This window comes from Heterocephalus glaber, unplaced genomic scaffold, assembly GCF_053883595.1.
Source record: "Heterocephalus glaber isolate CG9 unplaced genomic scaffold, H.glaber_assembly_v1.0 deba00000676, whole genome shotgun sequence".
Classification (NCBI taxonomy): domain Eukaryota; kingdom Metazoa; phylum Chordata; class Mammalia; order Rodentia; family Bathyergidae; genus Heterocephalus; species Heterocephalus glaber.
The window spans coordinates 28912490-28936824 of record NW_028258156.1 but is presented as its reverse complement, the minus strand read 5'-3'; the positions used below and the strand labels follow the sequence as shown (position 1 = coordinate 28936824).

The 24335-nt window shown below is 41.7% G+C and overlaps 1 protein-coding gene across 2 annotated transcripts in view; it reads left to right on the top strand.

The window, feature by feature from the left end:
* The window catches only part of Sema3c (semaphorin 3C), a 142069-nt gene that overhangs the window by 55058 nt on the left and 62676 nt on the right, over positions 1-24335 (top strand). For both annotated transcript variants that reach the window (XM_004839756.3, XM_004839757.3), the window contains exons 3-5: positions 13756-13916; positions 15099-15161; positions 24023-24142. In XM_004839756.3, coding sequence (XP_004839813.1) covers positions 13756-13916; positions 15099-15161; positions 24023-24142 — 344 coding nt within the window. The remainder of the gene's footprint in view (positions 1-13755; positions 13917-15098; positions 15162-24022; positions 24143-24335) is intronic.

Below are 24335 nucleotides of genomic sequence, written 5' to 3'. Positions count from 1 at the left end.
GGTGTTGTTGGCCCTGACCAACAACAATAATAGGCTTGCAGCCTGGATAGAATACAAAGCAGAAGAAATCACTCTTCTGCTGTCTACCCTCCCATGAACTATGTCTCTTCTCCATGCTGCTCTGCCTTGGAACAAGTCCACTATGAACTGAAACCGCTACAAACTGAGCTAAAATATACCTTTCTTCCTTTCTGTCCCAGTGATGCTAAAGTAACTGAGACATATACTGATTCAGACTACGCATGGACAGGTTTATGATTATCAACAATGAAGCACAGATAGAGAATGCCAAGATCCTCAGGCTATACAACCTGTCAGGAGAGTCAGCAAGAGCTGCTCTCCAGCTGGAGAGATAGCTGAGCCTGGTCCCCCGTTGACCTTCACAGTGCCCTTTCCTTCTGCTTTTCCCTGAACGTAATCAGTGTCCCGAGATTTTACCTGCTTTTGAACTTTACCTAAATGGAATGGTATAGTATGTCTTATTCTGCTTGATATTTTCTTAGAGAGAGTCAATGACATCGTTTTATGTAGATGAAGACTTTTTTTATTGTTGAATAATAATGTAAGAAAAATACAATCGTTTATTTATCTAGTCTCTTGTTGATGGACACATGTCATTTCCAGTTTAGGACTACCATGCTGTGAATACTGCTGTGAAATATTCTGTGTAAACGGCTGTGAATATTCTCATGCATATATTTTGGGTGTATATCTAGGAATTGAATTGTTGAATCAAACAGTATGCATTGTGTTCAAATTGATCAGATAAAGCTAAAGCATTTTCTCAAGAGGTTGTAGGAAGTTACATTCTTTCTAGTCAAACATGAAAATTCTAATTGTTCTGTAACCTGGCTAAGTCTTGGAAGTGTAAATCTTTTCTTTTTCTTTTTTTTTATTTGTAAACAAAAGGTAGAAGCCACTCCAGTGGCCAGCGTCATCTGCTTCTAGTTTTAATTTGTGCTCTCTGGATAGCTAATGTGTTTAAACAATTCAAATGTTTGTCCATTACTTGGATGTCTTATGAAAATTTATTTCAGATCGTTACTCCTTTTATTATAGTTTAGCTTTTTCCTATTGATTTCCAGGCATTTTTTATACATACTGTATCTGAGCCCTTTCTAGGTTATATCTATTTATAAATTCCAAATTTTAATATATTTTAACTCATTCTTTTCTTTAGGAATTTTATCTTTTTTCTCTGTATACAGACATTTTGACCCTTCCCATGACTGTAGACTTAGTCTTCTATGTGACTCTTTAGGGGTTTTGCTGTGTAACTTTCCACATTTCAGTCTACAGTTCACATGCCTCCCAGGAGCATGTGCCGCTCTGTGTGTACGTGAGCTGAGTATCTTCACTCAGTGCTCTCACACCCAGTGTTGATTGATGCTCTGTCTCTTTGAGCATCTCTTATGAAAACGTAGATTATTTCCTACTATATTTCATAGCACCTGCTTTTAAGAAAGTGTATTTTAGGGCCGGGGATTTAGCTCAGTGATTCCGCCGCCTGCCTTGCAAGCGGAGGGATCCGAGTTCGATCGCCGGTACCAGAAAAAAAAAGAAAGTGTATTTTTATGTGCATGCTGTATTATGCAGGAAGGAGGGAGCATGATAAAGTACCTCCTATTCTACCTATAAAATAAAATACTAAGGCTTTAAAATCAGAAGAAAGTATTGTGTAGGCTATGGTAATTTCTCTTTTTATCCATCTACTCAGCAAAAATCAGAGTTCATTAATTCCTACTATTCCAAAGACTTAAGTCTTGAGACTTCTGGGATGTGAAATTCTATGGGGGAAAAGCTGATTATAAATGATTTAAAGTGAAATCCATATAAATAGTCTTGTATTCTTTTTCTTTCCTTGCAGAACAGTGAAAAAGATTACAGTAAAAGATTAAGCAATTGTCCACTCACGATAGAATTAGGTAGACACACTTAAGGCTAAATTTAGAAACTTAGCAGCAAAATGATGTTTTATATGACATTCAAAACCCAGAGTAAAAGGCAGTAAAATCTCCTGCATTAAGAAACATGTGTTGCTGTGAAACTTGATGAGGGACGGGTGTTGAAAGGGGTTTATGAGTGATCTTATCATCTGTTCGTGTAAAGACTGTGCTCAGCTTCAAGGGAGGGCTCCCAGATGTAGAAAACAAGCACAATGCTTTGATCTCAACGGTGCAACAGAGTCACTGCAAACAGACCCCTCCTGCGCTGGGGATGAAGTGAGAGAGTGGGGTGGGGAATGGCTACCTCCTGTTAAATCCGGTGCGCCCTGGACCTACAAACTCACTTCATTCACCCATTCACCGGGCGGGGCTGGTTGTAGCTCAGGTTGCTCAACTGAAGGCTCAGGCTCCTCTCCACAGCCTTCAGTCTCTCCCACGGGCAGATCTCAGTGTCCTGAGAGACACTGGCCCAGGATTTCTCAAGCCCACACAGGGAAGGACGGACGCTGTCATCATGTTCCTTCCAGGACTCTTTAAGGGTTAAATCTGTCTCTGAGATCATCTGGAAGCACAAGTCCCTGGCATTCAGGTGGTAACTCGAGACTTTGGTCGTAAATTAAAACTAAAATTCTGATCGTAACCCAGGTTGTCCATGTCGGGCCAGTCGTAACTCCAGGGTCCACTGTAAATAGGCTGCATATACCGTATGCAAGAAAGAGACAGTGAATTAAAATGCATTGAAAGAAAGTGTGGGGGAGAAACCCTTGCTTGATTTGAAGAAAATTTTGGACCTGATCATAGCATTTTATCTATGTTTTCTCAAAATATTTAATAGGAGAAATGAAAATAGAAACCTTTGAAGAATAAAAACATCAAAAGCAATGGAATCAAAATATTATTTTAGCCTTATTTAAAGAAAGCGAACTTTAATTTTTTTCTCCAAATACATTAAGAAAAGAAATATTTAGCAGGGCAGGACATGGTGGTGTATGGCCTGGCTAATTTTGAGTGTTAGCCCCTGTCTAGGCTATGGAGGCTGGGAGGGGTCAAATCATCATTGAACAAGTGATTTGTAAATCTTGATCTTACGCAGTATCCTATAGTAGATAGGGGAGAGAACTGAGTATTTACCACTGCACTCTTTGAGTAGATGGAAGGTTTTCCTCTAGAGTACAGGGCTTTCCTAATTTAAAAAAAATTAGAGTTCCAAGCTTGATTATGAGACTAAGTGGGGACAGCATACTCTTAGCCAAATTCCAGAAGAAAATATTGCTGGAAACAGTATTATTTGTATTGCCCTGCACTGTAGTGATTTGTGTTAGTATTTATTGTGATATCAAACCAGAGCCAGCCAGAAACAGGCGAACAGCTTTAGCTGCTGTTCTGTGCTTACCATTGCCCGGAAGTCTATGACGCTAAGTCTTAGACGCTGAGACCATGGTAATGTCGGAAAGGAGTGTATGCTAGAGAGACTTGAAAGCACTCGAAGTCTATGCTGTGGTAGGGTTCCAGGGTAGTTTTAGAAACTCTTAAAAAGAGCAAAAGCAAGGCAATGTGAACAAGGCTTTCAGTGAAGATTTAGTTAAGCCCCTGCACTGGCAAACGCTAAAGCCCAGGCAGCGGTGGTGGTGTGCCCAGGACAGAAAGTGGCCGTCAGAACCCGACTGCTCCCTCCCCTCGCTTCCCATGCTGTCTGCTGTCTGGAGGGTGCTTCCTGCCTGCCGGCCACCTCCCGAGTGTGAGGGCCCATGACTGTCACACTCCTGACCTCAGGAAGCCCGGTATGGAGCGTGGGCAAATCACACTGTTGACTCCTTATCCATCCTACACTCTTGGAAAGCAAAGGAAAGATGCCAAGATGCCCAGTGAGCTTGCTCTTAGTGTTTCTGTAAAGGGGAAAAACCAGATCTGCTGTCTACAATGCTAAGTGGCATTGAGTGCCAATCCAAAGACACCCAGCAATCTGACAGAGTAATGTGTACCATCTCTAAGGGGAGAAAGTTGCTCTTGTATTTGAAGGGCTGAGTTATTTAATTTTCATTGGCCTAAAAACATAATTTGACTATGTGCATCAGGAACATTTGTTACAAGTTCCTCAGATCTCCTCCCTGGTAAATGACAAGCACTTGACGTCAGGCAGCACTACGTTTTCAGACAAGTGCTTCTTTCTTTGCTCTTTTCTGACCCCTTTTACAAATTGGGTAGAAAATCCAAGGGCTTACCCAGGTCCTTTTAAACAATTTTCATTGAACAGCTACAATCTTCTAGTCTCTCTCAAGTGTTCTACAGTTCTCTAAAATAAATAATTAAACTTTCAATGAGTCCCCAGACTTGTGGGGTCGGTGGATCTGGTGTGTGTAAGGTTGAAAGGAAGGCTGTGAGCTCGTGTACGAGGTGTTCAGGGGGTAACTTTTCTCATCCTTCATTTGGTGCTAGAATTCAAGAATTGTTCGGCTAAAGTTTTGAGATGTCATATTTGTAGTGTGTAGGGTAAACTGATTGCACTTTCATACAAACTAGGTGGAATTCAGTAAATTTTTATTAGTCAGGATGAACTCAGAAAACACCTGCACAGAGTAATGCCCTAAAGCTAGTACTGTGCACAAATACCCTGGTGAAAACAGAAACTCTCACCTTGGCAAGGAGATTCCCAGCTCTGAGCAGACCAATGCCCCCAGGGGTGTCATGCTCACTTTCTCATTCAGTCTGTGTCCCCAGGAGACAGGTGGGGACGATTAGGCACTGATAATGTAAGTGATTTGCCTAAAGCCACATAACTGCTCAGATGCAGTGCCAAGGCCTGTGAGTCCGTCTGTCCTCAAAAGCCAGACTCTGTTCCAGGAAAAGGGAGTTTCATTTTAACTATCTGTGTGTTTTTGGTTAAAATGATTTTGGGATTTGAATTGTACTAGCTTAATTTTCCATTTGGATGTTAAAAGATAATCTTTGTTATTTTTACGGTCATTATTTATGAAGTAACAAAGCTTGCTAAGATTTCAAATTAGACATGTAACTAGTCTGTCTCTTTGATGAAAAGGAGCCAAAGGCAAATTCCTAAGGAGAAACCTGTTTACCCACTTTTCTGCCTTCATGGCACAGTGTGGCTTATTTGACCCAATCCTGCTAAGTTACTTAGGTTGTGTTACATACAGGCCTTCAAAGAACTTCATCTCAGCCCTTTATACCTATCATTTTCCCTAGTAAAGTACGTTTTGGCTTTTGAGATTCATGGATAAAAATGGCTATAAGTCAATGGAATGAAACTTCCCTCCACATTAAAAAGTGACCTTGAGCTGATAGTGTGGGGACCAAACTTATGTTTTCTGTGGCCTCTTGTCACTTCTTCCTCTACATGTGCCTCATCTTGACCAGAAGGTTCTGCTTCTTGGCTGGAAATTAGAGAGACAGTCACGGCAAATGTTTACCTCTTGAAGGCGACAGCCTTTTGGAAAATAAACTTCGAGTCCCACATTCTGCTAGTTTCCTTGAAGTGCATGCAAAATAAATACTGTTTCCAGAGCAAAAACAGAGGAGGGCGATACTGCTGCTGTCTCGTGAAGAACTGAGTGATGCCACCTCACAGTACCGCTCTGTGCAGTTGGGAAACAAATGACTTCCAGCCGACCATGAGAAAAAGAGTAACATCTCGCACGTGCATCCGAGAGCCATGGTGTGTACGATGAGTCCTGGGCTTGCAAATCTGCAGGAAGCCTGGCTGGATCCTTTTGCTTCTCTTGAATCTAAAGTAGCTCTCCAGCTAGGTTTGTAGAAGCTCACTCTGGGGGCTTGTTCACATCTCCTGTCCAGTGGCCAAGTGTGCAGTCACTGACCATGTATCTTAGAGTCAGGGAACAGGGCTCCAAGCAAAAAGGACATGAGGGGTCCTCTACCCTGAATGTGTGAAGGATGTGTCCAAGGGAAATGAGTACATCTCGCTGTCGGCTGCAGTTCCCAAACTGGTTTCTTATTTTGAAGCTCAATGCAGTCACTTGGCTAAACAGTGAGTCACTCTGAACTAAACAATATTTACATAAAATAGCTGTCTCTTTAGGAAAACATCTCCAAACCTCTTTGTTCATGAAGTCTGATTCCTTACGGTTGAGTACACCGTTGATGATATTTTCCCTGTGCTCAAATGAGGATGGATTTCAGAGTGCATCAAAGGAAAGTGTAGCTCAAGAACCTGGGCTGGGCAGGGGGCTGGGATGCTAGACTCAGATTGTGGTCTGGGGAAGGCTCGTGGGTGGTCTCCATCACTCTGAGGGAGTCTAGACATAGAGACATCTTGGCAGTATGGAGCTGTTTTCCAGTTAGCAATCTGTGTTTTCTTCCTTGTTTAGTTCAGCAATGTTTTAGATGCTATGGGACCAGACTGAGGAGACATGGAAATCGCAAGCCTCTGTAGAGAAAATCTGTATTGCCTTGTTTTGTTTTGTTTTGTTTTTTTGCTACTGGGGATCGAACTTGGGACTTTGTGCTTGCGGGGCAGGTGGCGGAACCACTGAGCTAAATCTCCGCCCTGTACTGCCTGACTTTTGATCAGAGACTGATTACAATCTTTGCAGAACACTGAAATGGGTGCCCCATATTACCAGGCTCATGTCTGTGTAAACATGTCAGGAAGAATATTAGTAAGTCATTTTCCAGAACATTTTTCTATGCAGACATATAATAAGTTAAGTATGCCAACATTTTTCCTCTTTTATTCACTTAACATTGTATCATAAAATAAACTCTCAAGAACTCTCTATTAGCACAATTATTTTTCTAAAAAAAAAGTGTCCATGATTATGTCCTACACTTCCCAGGATGTTTTTCCATCGGTGTCTCAAGTAACTTGGGAAAATCCAGTCATGTTGGTCAACGTTCAGGGTGTCTGAATCTTCACATGGTGTCTCTGACGTTGGAGAAGTCAGTCGATCTTTGGGTGATGGTGGACTCCTGACTCTCTCCTCATCCTCCGCACAGGAAAGCGCTCATCTCTTGCGAGCCCCTGTGTAGCCTTCCGGCCACAGTTCTCAGGACAAGTTCACAGGGCAGCTTTTTCTGACCCCTGATTTAGGCAGCTACCCTTGTCTTCAAAACTTATTTTGTCTTTCACTATTCTTAGATCACTTATTACTTTCAGGATTAGTTTAATATTAGTTAACTCAACTAATCTTTGCTGAATGAAAGAGTAAAACAAGCACTTCCTGGTAAGACCTCTTGGTTACTTCTGGGAAGCCTTCGTCTCCCTCTCCAGTGGGCCCTTCACTTCCCGAGTCGCCTTGTTCCCCAGTGGCTCCCACCCTCCACCGTCCTCTTGGAGAACAGAGAGCAAGATTTTTCATCTTTTCAGACCTCCGGCTCATGGACAACCTATTGGATGAGTATTTTTATGTTGTGTAGCACCTACTGCATTATATCTAAGGCCAAGCTTTGTGTCATAGACACCCAGGACCTAAAGGATCGGAGAAGTTGGGAGGGAAAGTGGACCAGGGATCTCGCTCAGAACTTGGATCCCCTGCTGTTCTTGCCGTGATTCAAGGATTCTGGCTCCAAGCTCCTAGGAAGGCTACTGTGTCCCAAGGGAAGTTTAGTGAGAGAGAGAAATCCAATGAGGATTACAAGTTTTGTGATAGATGACATGAAGCTCTGCTCTGAGTCTTTGCATTTGTGGCCCCAGAGGGGTCACTTTTGGGGTGGCAGTGAGGTCTGTTGCATTCATTTTCAGATTTCACTGGCAGGTAAAATCACACCCAGTCCTCTAAAGCATCGTCTCTCTTAGTTTCTGTCTCACTGTTGAAAGACTTTGATGTTCGTGTTTCACAGTGTCTCTCTCCTAGACTTATTTTCCATGAATGAACTTTGAGCAGTGTGCTCAGATTGAGTATAAAGTGCTTTTCAAAAGAACAGCATGAGCAAGTGTTTTCCATATCTTCAAAGTTCTATACAAAGATTGCAATGAGAGAGTAACATACGTAGCAGGGCTGTCCTGGCGGGCAGTGATTTCCAGCTGTCTTCCTCCCTCTTGCATTTCTGCCTTCTGTTGCCATGGCTCTTGAGTTTTGCCAGCCACCTTGGACCCAACACCCTTGAACACCGAACCCTAGCTCAGCTTTCCCAGGGACCAAGAGCTCTGGAAAGCAGGTGCCAGGTGAGTGCCTGCTCCTCTCTGAGCTCCTGTCCTGGCTTTCATCTCAGTGGGCTTGGAATCCGAGGCCATCCTGGTGGGTGAACACTGCAGGTCGGGTCTCTGCTTCTCTGTGTTCTCTTCCCCCAGGAGAACAATAGGCTCAGATTCGAGTCTCCTTCCCAGAAATTCCTTCCGGCCAGTTCCCAGTCTCCGGAGACATCGGAGCTCACCTGTGATTGAATATTCATATTTTACTCCGAGATGAAAGTGGCATCTCTGTCCAGGGAAGGAGTTAAGCCTGGCGTAGAAATCCACTCCCAAGTGAGCTCAGAGCAGAAAGTCAGAATTTAAGATCCTCTGTCTCATTGGACCACACAGGGGAAATGAAGGATGTCTTTGGTACGGGAACAAAAGGCCTGTTCTTTGATTTAATTTCATTTATCCAGAAAATACACAGAGGTATTATTGTAGCTATATTTCTACAGTAAATTTTTAAACATCTTTTTTTTCTCCCAGATTTGTAGGAAAATGAAAGAATACATTAGTTTTACAGATATTGTAAAGCAAGGCATATAGATAATACTTAGCAAAAGGTAGGAAAAAAGGTAGACTGTCAATAAACAAAGAACGTTGTCTCAGGTTCAGAATCAGCATTTTTCCTCTTTTGGCCAGGCTGAAGGTGGAACTCCGAGGCTCAAGGAACTGAGTCACTTTTTCAGGCCTTTTCGCTTTATATTTTGAGACAGGGTCTTGCTAAGTAGCCCAGACTGGCCTCACATTATGATCCTCCTGCTTCAGGCTCACCTGCTCTCCTTGGGATTATGGGCTGTGGCTTGACTCCAGGCCAAAGTCAGCTTTAACCTCAAAAGCCAGGCCGGGCCTTCAAAAGTCTTCAGTGTGCCCCCACGCCTCGCCCCGTGGCCTTTCTAGCCATTTACAGGATCTCCCAGGCAGCCTTCCAGAGGAGAGCAAACCACAGAGGGAAATAAGCAAATAGCAGCAGACCAGGGCCTGACCTCACTGCAGGACCCAGGGAGGCTGAGGAAGCAGCAATATTTAAATGACATCCAGGAGTTAGAAGAAGGCAGGAAGGGTCTTGTAAGCAGAATGAATGAGTAACACATATGCAGGACCTGAAGCAGAAAGAAGCAAGACAAGTTTGGAGGTGTTCAGGTCAGGTCCGAAGGGCAAGAACTGAAAGAAATCCAGCCCTATGGGGCTGCAGCTCCTGGTGAGCTTTCAGACCAGATCCGGCCAGGCTGAGGGCCGCAGGCCAGGCTGGAGGGTGACAGAAAGCCACAGGGACAGTTACAGCGAGCCTATGCCGGGCACGGATGGGGCTGTGTGGCCCTGCCAGGAGGGTGGCTCTTTGTGCACAGGCCCCAGGTCAGCCTGGGTCTGAGGCAGTCTCTGGTCCACCCCAGCCTTTGTCTGTCAGGGCTCGGGAAGACAGCGGTGATGGTCCCACTGCTATGCCACTGCAGGCCTCTGGGAGGGCCGGAGAACAGCGCTGGGCTGTGAGGTGTCCCCAGCCTGCGGGTGTCTCCTGCTGTCCCATAGTGCCCGGCACAGGTGCAGAGCAGGGCTGGACAGGACCTTGGAGCTCTGGGGCCGCCTGGGCAGGAGGCAGGAGGCAGGAGGCAGGAGCCCGGCGCCTGATCACAGACAGCGGAGAGCAGGTCCGGGTCTGGTCCGGCCCGGACTGGCCTCTCCCCTCCTTCCTGGGCGGCCTCACGCACAGCCACGGGACGTGAATCTCTTTGTGTGTGGAATGAGGGTTATAGTCAGCCCCAGTGCGGAGGCTTTGACAGTTGAATGAAGGACTGTATAAAACACCTAGACAGCTGCCGCTCCCGGTCCACCCCCAGATGGTTACTATTTGGGGCCTTCCTCGTGAGCAGTCGGTTTAACAGCATGCCTTGTGCCCTGTGTGTGGCCTGTGTTTACTTTAGGAATTAGGAGCCAGCCTTGCAGTCTGCTGCAGTTTCAATGCTCTCCTCTGCATCTGCCGAGTTTTTTCCCCAGGGCAGGTGAAGTTCAGTTTCTAACACATTTTCAAACCCCTGAGCGCAGGCAGAGGACGACGGGCCAGTTGAGCCCACTCCACTTAAAATTCCCAGATAAGAAGGCCAGGAGAGGAAATCACCCTGTCAGCAGCAGTGTCTCTAGACGGGGAGGTGTCCCAGGCTCACTCTGACATCGGTGTGCCTCCCGCCGCAGGCAGAGCGGAGGCTTCAGCACGGAGCCCGAGTTCAAGTTGTTACAGGGCTTAGCTCCCTGTCTGTGTCTTCTCTTCTGAGCGAAGGACCTCGCCTGCTGTGACAGAGGCTCCACGAGTGTGTTCAGTAAATAAATTGTAGCTCTTCGTGAGTTTTAAATATAATTAGTGAGTAACACTGGAAGCATGTGCTTCTAGTGAAAAGACTCCTGGGAGATGACTTTCAATGACTTATTTTGGAATTATGTAAAAGAGCAAAGAAAACGCAACATTTTGAGTGAATAAATTGCCTTACTAGGTGGTTTAACAAATTCATATTATTCATATGAATCCTATAAACGCTCTAGGAAGATGACATTTCTGAGCACAAGAGTGAGTCTTGTATGCTTAAAAATGTGACTATCTGACTGACCATTAGAAATCAAAGATTGGTTCCCATGTGGCTGAAATGGGGACTTGTTGACAAACATCACCGTGCACTGAGCTGTGTTGTAACTACTGTAGAGATCTGGGCTTCAGTGGACTCAGAAGCTTGTGTTGCTAGGTTCGCATTTGGGAAAATATCTTGTTCTTTCCATTTTGGTTCAATACCCAAGGTTCACAGTGGTTTTCTTTACAAAGAAATGTCCACTTGCACGTGTGGGTTTCAGGTATGCATGCTGTGCCATGAGATTTCCTCCTGGACCTTGGCAGTGAGGGCCAGACAGTGATTTTCCGTCGTGGAGCTGTACAATAATGAGGATTTCAGGATGAAAGCACACTGTACATTTTTTTAAATGCTGTTTCCCAGGAGATTTTCCCAGGAACTCGGAGACCTGTGTTGCCCTTTATGGGGCCACTGCATCTTCTAATGTGAAGGGCACCCAGCCCAGTCCCTTTTCGGTGAGTTGAGTGGATAGACATCACCTTAGGGATCTTGAGGCCCCAAGGGAGGACAGCGCTGTTAACAAGGGACAGTGCCAGGCCCTGACCTGCTGAGATGAGGGGCTGTCAGTGACTTCCCTCTCACACTGTAGCCAAATCATTAAATCAGTCTTTTCCTACAACTGTGGGCCAATCATTGACTCCTTCATTTACTGAAGTCAGAGCTGCCCGGAACCAAAATGGTAGACACTTGGGTCATTATCATAGATACAGTCCTCATGGCCTTAAACTCGTGTCTTTATTCTGGAAAAAAGAAAAGGCACTTTTCCCCCAAGCCTCAACTTCAATGATGGCTACTGACAGCAATTTAAATAGCATTTTAACAAAATGGCCTAGGCTTCTGCACTTCTGAAGGAAATCATCCTTGTTTAACAGCTGTCAACTGTCAGTGAGCTCCAGATAATTAAATCTGAAGATGCTTTATGGCTCAGAAAAATAGATAAAAGTCTTTGGACCAGAAAGGTCTTCAAGTTGATGGGGTTATTGCTCCCTCTGGTATTTGAAATAATGCAAGAAATAGATAATTTTCTCAGGAAAAAGGTAAAAAAGAAAACTGCTGTTTTTTGTTAGTTGCAAATAGAATTCAGCAGAGACTATTTTCATAGCTGAGATCACACTTTTGATTGTATTTCAATACAGATTAAGAAAAGAAGGGGAAAAGGGAAACAAGAGAATATTTTGAGGGGAAAAACATGTGAAATAAACTGTGGCACACAGGGCAAGACAGAGGTGGTTGGGGGTGGCAGATACAAAAAATGTATCTTCAGAATTTTAGTATCTCTATGATCGCTGCCTCATGTTCATTTAACTTTCTTTACAGTAAGTATGCATTTCTGCAGTGAGGAATGAAAAGCTCAGTTGAAGCTTCCTAAACAATTATAAGGTTTTTAACTCCTGTAACTTAAGTAATTCAATGATGGTGCAGTTCTAGGGTTAGTTATGTGACTCTGTGATTTCTTAAAGAACCCACACTTTTGTCCTACATTTCTTTCTCCTTGCCATTCTTAGCTAGCAACCTTCTTAGAAAATTTCTTCAAATATAGTACGCTGTCCAAACCAGGAATTCACCATTTTTGGTGTGCCAGCTCTGAGCCCTGAGGAGCCTGTGCTGGTAGCCCTGCAGAAGCCCTCCCTGTAAGTCTCTCTGGGCAGAATCGGTCATATGGCCCCTTTGTTCCACTCACTGCCTGGGTTGGGACCAGGCTGGCTGACATGCATGGGCTGACCAAAAACTTTAGCGTGGTTTCAATAAAACGTGTCTGTTACAATTGAAACCCATGTTGCCATTAGTCCTCCTCCAACCCTTCCCACTTTCTGAAGCAAGTCTGAAAGTCCTCTTTAGTAAATGCTGTTGCCGAGTACTAGCCAATGGAAGGCAGCTCCTAAGAACAACAGTGCATATCCAGTCCATCTTCAGCCACCTTATTTACTGGGTTCAGCAGCTTGTGCCTAAAACTACCTGAAGGGTGTGGTGGCCGACATTCTGATCCCGTGTGCCCAGAGGATGGGCTGCCCTGTGACCTCTCCGACTTCTCGTGTGAGACATGGCTCATGCGCTCACAGAATATAGTTCATGGTTTTCTGTGAGGATTCTTATCATTTTTCATTTTGGTTTAAATCAAACTATAACCATGTTAGAATTTCTAGAAATGATTTGTGATTGTTTGCCTACAATTTAGCAACTGTTCTTCATGGAAGCTGTAATCTCAGAAAGCAATCTGTTTCATGGAGTTTGTCTTCTCTTAGGATCATATTCAAAAGAACAAAGAAAGAAATTCCGTATTATTTGAGTAGAAATGTATTAAATGGTACAAAAGAGCATTTCGCCTACAGAGAAAATTGTGTCTGCAATGACAACTCATGGCTGTTTTGATTGTCATGATGCATTCCTTGTCTTCATGGCTACACAGGCAGATTTTCAAAATGAAGAAAGTTCAGTGAACACTAGGCACTGATCAGAAAGATGCTAAAATTCTGAAAATTTATATATTTTCCTTTGTTATGCATGGGCAGAGTGTCATTTAAATGACATTACTTCCCGAATGAGACAGAATGGAAAATAGATTTATTTTCAAGTAATTTATAGAAAAATATATTAGATTCATTAAAATTATGTTGAGGAAGTTAGTCAATTATTTGGCATGGGAATAATACTCAAATGGTGTATGTATTGAACCCAAGAATAAAATATTAGTAAAGGATAAGAAGACATTTTTGACCCTATTGGTTTTCTTTTATGGTCAATCTATGAACTGTATTTTTTTGCTTCATCTATTTTAACTAATTTTGAGCTGATGACTTCTAATCAAATAAACTTGATATTACTGCAAATATGAATAACAATCAAATAGTGTCACCATGACCTTTAATATTGCACTTACTTCATCTTACTTCAGCATAAAGGCAATAATTAAAATACTTATTAGCATAGTTGCATTAAAATTAATTTATTATTGTAGGAGAAAAATGGTTTTTCCTGTAAGACATGATGAAAACAATAGAATTATGGAACCAAGATGCGCTAGTTTTACAAGGGTTGTTTACTCTTTCAGAGCTTCGAGCCACCAAGACCTCTGAATACTTCAGCCTGTCTCACCACCCATTAGACTATAGGATTTTACTCATGGACGAAGACCAGGACCGGATCTATGTGGGCAGCAAAGATCACATTCTTTCCCTGAATATTAACAACATAAGTCAAGAACCTTTGAGTGTAAGTTTCTCACTTTCATGGGGACAGTCTTGACTGGTTGACCTTCTAGGGGTGTTTTTAAGATTTTTCAAATACAGTAAAACAGAATACTATTTATCGAAACAATAGAAAATACATGTCAATGTATATTAAGGAATTTAGTTCTAATTTCAAGAACTAAAAATCTCCCTAATTTTAACAATGTAAAACCTGGAAAAATACTTCCTGCATATGCATATCTAGGAAGGAAAAAGAAACAGGAAGTATATCACTGCAGACAAAACAAAACAAAAGGTGAGATTATTTGCTGCATGCTGTGCAAGCCCAAGGACCCGAGTTTGATCCCCGGTACCAAAAAAAAAAGGTGAGATTAAAGGAGGCCTAATGTCACCTATGTGTCATTCAAACTGGGATTGAATGAACACAGCTGTCAGACACACAGTTGTTTGAACAAGTGTGCAAAATATCCTATTTTACAAGAAGGATGTAAAATTGAGTTTGATTGTACTAAACAAATAAAAGTAGATCAATTATAAATTTATTACAGCATTTATTATGTCCATAAGAACAATGTGCTGACAGCTAGGCACAGCAACCTTTAGTGCCAGGCTCAAGAGTGCAGTGTGTCAGGGCCGGGGATTTAGCTCAATGTTTCCGCCGCAGCCTGCCTTGAAAGCTCAAGGTCCCGAGTATGATCCTGGGTACAAAAAAAAAAAAAAAAAAATGCAGCATGCCAGAAAGCCAGCACATTTTCAGAGACAGAATCTCCAGGGTTTTATCCAAGCTCTTTCAGCTGTTAAAATATTTAGGGACCCACTTTACTACTCAGGCCCTGTGGTTAAGCAAAAACACTATTAAACTAGATAGTAACATAAATATAAATCCACTGTGACATAAGCAGTGGGGAAAAGTGTAGTGTATGTCAAAAAGAGTGAAATATGCATTATATTGTGCACATTATACTAATTATGACCTTAATTTTAACATATGGTTAGTAAATGGGCATAAAGAAAAATCTGATGGAAGTAATAAAAAGATAATTATCGTAACAATGCAATACTAACATGAGTTTATAACATGAAAGAGGAAAGAATTTTGAAATATAAATATAAATAACCTGAAGGAAACCTGTTAGCAAAAAGTAAGTGAAGAGCACCATATGTACGAGTGAGAATATGCAAACTCTGTTTCCTCTCTGAGCAGGTTTTCTGGCCAGCATCTACAATCAAAGTTGAAGAGTGCAAAATGGCTGGCAAAGATCCTACGGTAAGTACTTTAAAAAACACACATAAACTGAAGGTTTTGGGCTTTAGGTCCCTCTACTTTTAGTGCAGCCAAGAATGAGACAAAGGTCTTCAATCCTCGGCTAGAAACATGTTAAAAATGTAAGTGTGCAGAGTCAAGAATTCTCACCATCTGTAATTTTGGAATTCTTGACCAGATTAAAATTTCCCGCCTTGTTTTTATTATTTCATGCAGATACTTTTCATGATGGATTTCAGTAATAACCCCTGTTCCAAATGGATCCAACCTGCAGAATTCTCAGCAGGCTGCTGAAATAATGCTTTTGCAAGTGTCTGGAGCAGCTCCCAGATGCTGTGGGGGTTTTTCCAAAGATTCTCAGCAAAACACAAGTGGTTAGTTGGCACATTCCAGAGACAGAAGTCACCAGTGATAAACGGTACCTTGTTAATTAAAAAACAGCCGCAAAACCACCATCCCAGCAGATAAGAGTATCGGTAAATATTCAGCACAGCACTTCTGCAGAGCACATTCCCTGAGTGCGATTCAGTAACAAGGGTCAAGGAAGAAATCTGTATTGATTATTCTTAAATATTATAAAAGAAATGCACAAAGCCCATCCTTAGTGTGCACAAACCATAAAATCAAGCATATGTGTCATTTCACCTTCTTGCCACAAATCATGAATAATAGCATAATGGAAACAAATATCAAAATCATCCACTCTCACACGTAATTTTGAACAAAGGTTCCTCTTTTCACTCATACATTTTTTCAACTATTCTTGAAATAAATACCGATTGGACACACATTATGTATCTGGCATTGTGCTAGTTACTGGAGACATAATTTGTGCAAGAACAGACAGGATTCTGGCTTTAATGAACCTTATTATCTTGTTGGAAAAGTAAATCTTAATTAAATGAGCAAGGAAGTACATGTTAATTAAAGAATGAGGTGGAAGTGTGGTCACTGGGTAGAGACTCTAGTAAATTTGTCACAAGGGATGATCATAAAATATGGTATGCATTTAAATCATTAAACATTTTCACAGTAAAAGAAATGTTGCCATTAATCCCTTCAAAATACTCCCTCACTTTGAACACAGCCCATGCTTCTTGCTGCTTTTGGAAGCAGTTCTGGAGTCCTGTTTTGTGAGTGTCTCACAATGTGTGCTGCTGCAGTGTACAAACCACAGAACTCAGGCTCCTAAAACCATTCCAGTGTGTCCTCATTCACCTCCTTCACAAGATCTGGCACTCTGACTTCTGGCTCTACCTAAACATCAAAATGACCATGAAAGGTAAAGTTTTAAAATCAATTTGGGACAAAGAGGCAGCCATGACAATGCAGCTAAAGACGCTCATGAAAGAGGAGTCCAGAACCACTTCCCAAAGCAGCAAACACGATGGAATAAGTGTGTTCAGAGTGAGGGGGATATTTTGATGGGATTAATGACAATGTGTCTTTCACTGTAATAATTTTTAATTTAGACATGGACTGTATGTTGCGATTGATCACACCTCCTGCATATACACACCCTGGTCTGAGGTCACAATAAATGATAGTTGCAACTGTGTCAAAAAATGTTGGCCGAGCATTTATATTGGAGCAGAGGCTGGAGATGCTGGCAGGCGTGAAATCTGTGGCTTCGTCAAGAGTGTTCCAGATTCCTCAGGCTAGACCAGTTTGCAGGAAGAAAAACTAATCTTTGTGGAAAGGAAACTCACTTTCATCGAGTCAGTGTAAACTCCCAAAACTGTCTGGCTCAAGGCAGGCCCGGGAAGACTGGGAAGCGGGGTCTCCAGGCACCACTCCCGGGTGCTTCGCAGGGGGAAGTGCCGAGAGCGACTCAGACCTGGGCCTCACTCTCTGTATTCCACAGTCCACCTAACAAGGGGAATTGAAAAGAGGGCAGAGCAAACTTGCCAGCACATTTTTCTTTCTCCCCAAGATCTCAAAGATTTCCTGGACCAAAATCTAAAGCAAAAAATGCAGAAATATGTGGAGGAAACGTTCGAAAGGAGTACATTTCACTGGCCTTCCAAAGATTCAATAGCAGAATGGAGTATAAAGTTTTACAGGATGATGTTTTGTCCCCTGAAGCTATTATTTCAATAATTGGACACAAATTAAACTATTTTCTTTCCTCCTAATGAAGAGATGTTTTCCAGGGATGTGCATCTGATTGTATCTTGCCAGTTGCCACAATTATATTCTGTGGCAATATAACTGAATTTATTGTCCCTTGTTCAAAAAGATTGGCATTGCTCATTCATAGAAACTGCCATGGGCAGAATACGTAGGGTCTAGATGCTTTTTGCATATTCTAATTCCAAAAAATTACTGTTGACTTTCTGAAGGATCTTAGGCAAATCATTTGACTTTACACTCCCTTTGGGAGAATAGAAACCCTCGATTGTATGCTTTGTCATAATTAAAGCTGTTAGATAAAATCTTCAGTGCATTCTTGCATCTTCCCATAGTTTGGCCATGCCGGATGATATCTGTAAATTCTTCTGTACAGCCAGTTGCTCTGCACTTGGGAACAACTAGGGAAGAGCTCCCTTCTAGGTACTTTTAGGACTCAGCTGGACAGGCTTTGTTTGCTGCACATCACTGTGAGTCCTGCGAAGTAATAACCACTGTTCTTTCAAATACATGTTCTCTCCAAGTGGGAGAAGATGTCTAACAGATCCATCTCTTTTCTCTTGCTCTGGAAACGAGTTGAATTTCCAGAGAAGTGTCTTTTAATTAGCCACACAAAAGCCAGTGGGAAAAAATAACATGAAATAGATCTTGGAAAGTTCTACAGAGCAGCCCTTTTTATTATATTTGCCAATGAAACCAAATATTTCCGAATGTCTTAATATTATTCAAATGAATATCATCTAGCAATTTAATATTCATTTTTTAAAATATGGAAATGTAAATGTTTCCTTTGCATGTATCAGTTGTTGTGAGGAAGCTAGAGGTGAATAAGGCTCCATTAAGGAGCCTCGTACATAGTGGAGGGAACAGTGATATAGGCAGCAATTGCCGGATGCTGATACCCAGAGTTTCATGGAACAGGAGAGGCACTGTTCCAACTGCTTTACTTTAACCCTGGTAACAGTGCTGCCAGGTAGACATTATTGTCACTACCCGGATCTTTAAGATAAAGAAAGTAAACAGCTAAGAGAGAGGAGTTTACTCAAAGCTGCAGGCGAGTGCCTGGGACATTCTGCACCTGACCCAGGACACAATGCTCTAGGTCATCCACCCTTTGCCACTAAAACTGGCACCTCCCTAGGAGAAAGTGGCACATGCAAAGGGCACACGCAGAACTCAAAACACTGCAGCTGGAATATTTTGGAAAGCTTCGACTTGGAGACAACCATAGTAGATCCTCTGTTAACATTTTCCCCTATTTCATTTCAATGACACTGAAATTCAAATAAACCTGGTGCTCTCTCTCTCTTCAGCATCTGGTCTGCGGCACATCTGAGGGTCTTTTGCTTTCTCTGATTACCTTCTTGTGCTTCTAGCTGGGAAAAGATGCGCTCATCCTTTTGGGTGGGAGTGTGCGTGTTGGCTCGCAGGAAGGCTTCCTCCCTCTATCAGGCCTGGATGCCCACCCTGCCAGGGGTGCCCCTGCAACGCCGGCCCTTTCCCACTGCATGTTGAGTTGGAAGTGTCTCCTCCTGATGGGAAGGACGGTGTGGCAAGTGCCATCATCCCCGTGCTCAGGTCTGTACCTGGCCACTTCGTAAAAATTGAAGAGCTCTGAATCGATGGAGGTGGAAACATCTAAGCACGAAAATCTTTTCCAAGTGGTTTTCAGAGGCTGGGCATGTGACACAGTGCCTCAGACGTAAGTTCCTTAACTCTTTCAGAGCAATGAGCTTTGTAGAAAATTCATTATGTGCATAGTTCAGAAGTACATTTTCATTATGTATTTCAGCTCATAGAAATGTTAATCACCTGTTAAGCAAAATATAAAATAGTGGCTAATAAAATCCATACTCCTATAATGATTGAAAGGAAAAGTAGAACAGAATCAACCCTTACTTAATCTTTCAGATATTTTAGTTGTAGCAAATTCTAATTGAGCTTTTAAAAACATTAACATTTAATTATGGGATGAAAATGCAATGTAGCTTAAAACATGATCCCAGGTAATAAATACCATAATCCTATAGTAAATAAGATCTATAAAGTAGATAAATGGTGGGACTAGAGCAAGTTTTCTGCTTCAGCTAAAGACAGTAAAACTTGTTTTCCAGGGCTGGGGATTTAGCTCAGTGGTTCCGGTGCCTGCATCACGAGCGCAAGGTCCCAAGTTCGATCCCCGGTAACAAAAAAAAGACATCAAAAGCTTGTTTTCCATTTCTGTCCCTTGCCCTATGTACTAGTCAGCTTTTCACAACTATAATGAAATAACTGAGACAAGCTAACCTTATAAAGTAAAGAAGTTATTCAGCTCTCAGGGCTGGAGGTGAAAGGGCACAGCACTGGGCTTGGTTTATTTCAATGGTGGCCTTCCTCATGGAGGGGCACATGGCATCACATAGCAAGATAGAGGAACCGTGTGTGTGTGTGTGTGTGTGTGTGTGTGTGTGTGTGTGTGTTCTGTCACTCTTCTTAGCATGCTACCAGGAGTTTTAATTATGAGAGATGTACCCTGATGACCTTATGTAAACCCAGTCACTTTCCAAAACCCCACTAGAGTCAGTTCGAGTGCTGCCCTGTGACACTGAGGACTAAACCCGTGCATGAGTGTGCAGGGCCAGGCACCTACTTAATTCACAGCACTCTGCAAACCCACGGTCCTGCTCACTCTGCTCATTTCTAAATGCTAATATTTTATTCAAGCAGTAACAAGCATAATCAATAGCACATGGTGTCAAACATATCTGATGATCTAGGTTTAATGAATGAAATAGGAAAATGCTTAGGAGATCATGGGAAAATTAAGCTGCAACAGAGAGCTAGTTAGAGGCATATACTCATGATATGCACACAATGCCAATTTTTATTTGTTAATTATTAAATATCAGTTTCCTTATTTATATAACCAGATGATCCTACACTACTGCAAAGATTCTTTAGGAATCTCTGTCAGAATTCCTGGATTTTATCCTCAGACCAAGTAGATCTAGATCAATAAAGAAAAAAAAACAAACAACAGTTTTTTAATAGCATAACGTGCAGCTTATATTGTCAATATTTTTAAAGCCCATTAACTCTGCTCCCAGATATCTTCTAAAAACATATGTTTTCATATTACTAAGCCAGTATATGTTCAATGTAGAAATCTTTAAAAGCATAGAAAAGCAGATAGAAACTGATACAAGACAAACCATTTCTTATTAGCTGTCTGACGTTGGGGACTTGGCTTCTCGTGCCAATCATAGTGTCTTATTTGGTAATTCAGATGATCAATGAGTTATTGTATGCATAGAGCTTAAGTAATGCTATACAACACACAGTAAACACTACATCACTCTGAAATAAACTATCTTACCGAGGCATGACCGCTCTCAGCACTCAAGGGTACGTTCTTCCAGCGTGTTCTTATACAGATGTCTATGTACATATGAAATAAAATGGTATTAGACTCTAGACAAGGTGAGCTGCCTTATTTTCCACTAAGAAAGAGAATGAAACAAAGAAAAGAAAGCATTTCTTTCCACTAAAATCTCAGGGCTTTGTTCATTCTACTGTCCTCAGGATCTGTACCAAGCTCTGTGCCAGACAGCCACCCTGTCCACTTTCCACTTGCCATGGTTGATATGGTCAATGTACATAAAAATGTTAACAGAAAAATCTAAGATGTGACAATCTAACTCACTTTACTAATATATAGCTCACAACCGATGTGATCATTCCATTTCGCAGAATCAAAGATTGAGTCACAGAAAGGCTGCCTAGCTGCCGATTTCTAACAGCTGGGAAAAGGTGAGGCCAGGCTTGAACTCAGGATGTGTGGTTCTCAGATCTGAATGCATAGCTTCTCTCTGCTCCCAGGTGAGAACAGGATGGTGGAGGACTGGCCGCCTCCCCTTGCCTCTGGCTTCATTTCTCAGCGCTCCTTCCGCCCCCAGGCACTGTTCCCATCCATCTTGCATTCTTTGCCTTTGTTTCCTGTTCACCCTGTTTCCTGTTGGAATGTCCTTCCCTAATGCCTTCCCTTGTCAGAATCACCGCCTTCTGCAGGACCAGCTCAAATGCCGCCTCTGCTTAAAGCTTTGTACCAGGGCGGCACAGTATATTCTCTCTTGCTGACTTCTGCAGCACATTGAAAAGTATTAGAACAGCCATCACAACCTGATTTATTATTCTCTTCTTTCTTGGAAAACAGGAAGTGGGTCTGTTCCTCCCAGGGTTGCTAACACCAAGCGCAGTGCTTTGCATGGCGCAAGTTGGGGCAATACCGGTGGATGTGAGGACACAGTGGTCTAGAGGAGCTTCCTGGTGGAGGGGTCCTGGGGAAGGCCTGGGACCTCAGTATCCCTAGAGCGCTTCCTTTCATCCCTCTGGGACCCGCTTCCTTGTCACTAAAGTGGGATACTAATATTTAGAGCATCGCTGAGAGAGTTAACACAAGCCACATCTGAGTACTAAAAGATTTATAAATATTAATACATGTTAAAAGAAGTATGAAAAGTACTGAAATATTAATAACTGTTGCAAAAAGTCATGAATTCCTCACACAGTGGCAACTATAATGCAACTACAAGTCCAAAATCAACTTACAACTTCATGTATTTGAAAATCTTCTTTGTGGTTTCTACCTATGTGACCTCAGGAAAGCTAATTAAGAAAACATCTAAGCTTTATTTTTTAGAGAGTCTTAGTTGTAATAATAATAATAATAATTGAACAAATTCGTATGAGTATAGTCTGTATTTAAAATATAAAAAACAGTTTCTCTTCCCTTCTTATAATTCCAGTAATTCATGAAAGTAAATTGTCCACAAAACCCAAAATGAGACAGATAAACCGAATATTAGAAGAATTAGATTGAATTCATGTCTTCTCAGAAAGTATTCTGTACAGAATCCCAGAATGAGCAGTCCTGAATGTGAAAAATATAAGCACAAGTCTCCTTGCTCATAGATTTCCTTTACATGGGTGTATTATATACAAAACATACTTCATCCATGTCTCTTTCCAGTGAAACATGTTATCATCTGCACTCATATAATCAACTTCTTGATACCTCTATAAACAGGTGCCAAGATACAATGACACTGTATACTTAACAAAAATCCTTACTGTCTTAACATGCAAATAAAATGTACTGTCTGGCCCATAAAGATGAATTTCTTTGACAGTACAGTTCATGACCGATTATTTAATAATAAAAATTCCGTAACAGAAACATCTGTATAAAATTAGTATGTATGAAAAGAAACAGATTAGCTGGCAAGTGGTAATGAATATAAAAAATGATGAAAAAAATAAAATAATCTTGACTTTAAATTTAACTTCTACTTCAGTAAAGTTTGCATTGTTTAACTTTTACAGTAATGTCAATAATAGTTATAGATTGGCTTCTAAAAATCAGGAACATACCTAAAAGAATAAAGAGGCAGCATGTGGTCTGACAACTCAGGCAAAAACTTCATCTTTGATGTATTTATTTTACATGAAAATTCTTCTTCTGTTGCTAAAATTATTTCCAGTAGTGTTCTTGGAAAGAAAGTGATTTTGTAAAGGGCCAACATTCAATCTCAGGGTTTATCAATTTGTAATCAGCAGTGGGGAGAGAGCCCAGAAAATGTGGGCCAAGCAGGGATTAACTCGGGCACCATGAATTTAGGGACTCCTACAAACTCACACTGGAATTGAGATTAAAACAATCATTTGTGTTTCATTTTGGGTGAGGAAATGACTCCCTTGCAATGAGTTGTACTGGGAGAGACCAGAAGGGAGGTTCTGTGGGGAGGAAAGGTACATTTTAGGGCATCAAGGGTACAAACAAGGATTACATCGTTCTTTATAGAAAGCAACAATTTCGCTGGCACTTTTTGTTAGTTTTAGTCACCAAATTTATTAGTAGTGTTTGTCACTGTGTGCTGACCGTGAGAAGGAGCATAAGTAGGCACGATTTCACTGGAAACAAGTTCGTGTAATCTGCATGTCTGAAAGGAGGGAACAAGTTGTGTGTTTCTGGTAAACAGTAAATATATAAATTTCAGAATAAAAACTTGGACAGTACTCTCAGTATATATAAAACAGTGCAACATGAGGTAGGTGTTTGAGTATCATCTGAAGTGGATTCCTACTTTCCTAAAATTAATGAATGTAATAAGCCATTTTTCTCTTATTATTTCCTCAACTTGATCACCTATCATATGAGAAAAAAGATAGGACAGAAATGAAAATACATAGCCCAGTATGTGTAAATTCTCTTCACTTTGCATTGGCATGTGCACATTTGAGAGCATTTTCATTTGAGCTACCAGACTTGGTAAACACTTGTATAGAAACAGAAAAATTAGGGCAATGTGATGCCTTGCTCAGCTGAGTTCCACAAGGGTAGAGGATTTTGTCTGCTTCATTCACTGACAATGGCTAAGAGGTTAAGACTACAAGAGTTTTAGGTTGATTGTCAGTATTAGTCCGGGTAGGGTTTCTCCACTATTTTTGACTGTCTCAAAGTCTTTCCCCCCAGGGCAGCGAATGTTACTATTGGAATGCCCTTGAGCCAGGTGGCTATTCCCAAATTCCCTTTGTGAAGTACACACGCAGTCTCTCAAAGATATGGAATGACAGATACATCAAGGGTTGCTATCACCTCCTTGTTACCAATCACACAAAATCTCAAGTTAATGTAGTAACTAGAAGTAGTACAACAGAAGCGGAGTCACTAACTGCTTTCCTATTGGTTCTTCCAGCATGGCTGTGGAAATTTCGTCCGTGTGATTCAGGTTTTCAACCGCACCCACCTGTACGTGTGCGGGAGCGGAGCTTTCAGCCCCGTCTGCACCTACGTGAACAGAGGCCGGAGATCCGAGGTAATGTGGCTGTGTGCCCCTCTTCCTTTTGATCTTGCTGTCAGAGATTTATTAAGCAGGATTTTAGGTTATAAATTTGGAAATATCCAAATTTGGAAATTTGGCTCTCTTATATAAAATACAGTAGACATTTATTGCACATAGTTTCTAGTAAATGTAAAGAAAACATAAAGAAAGGAGACAGGAAGTAGAG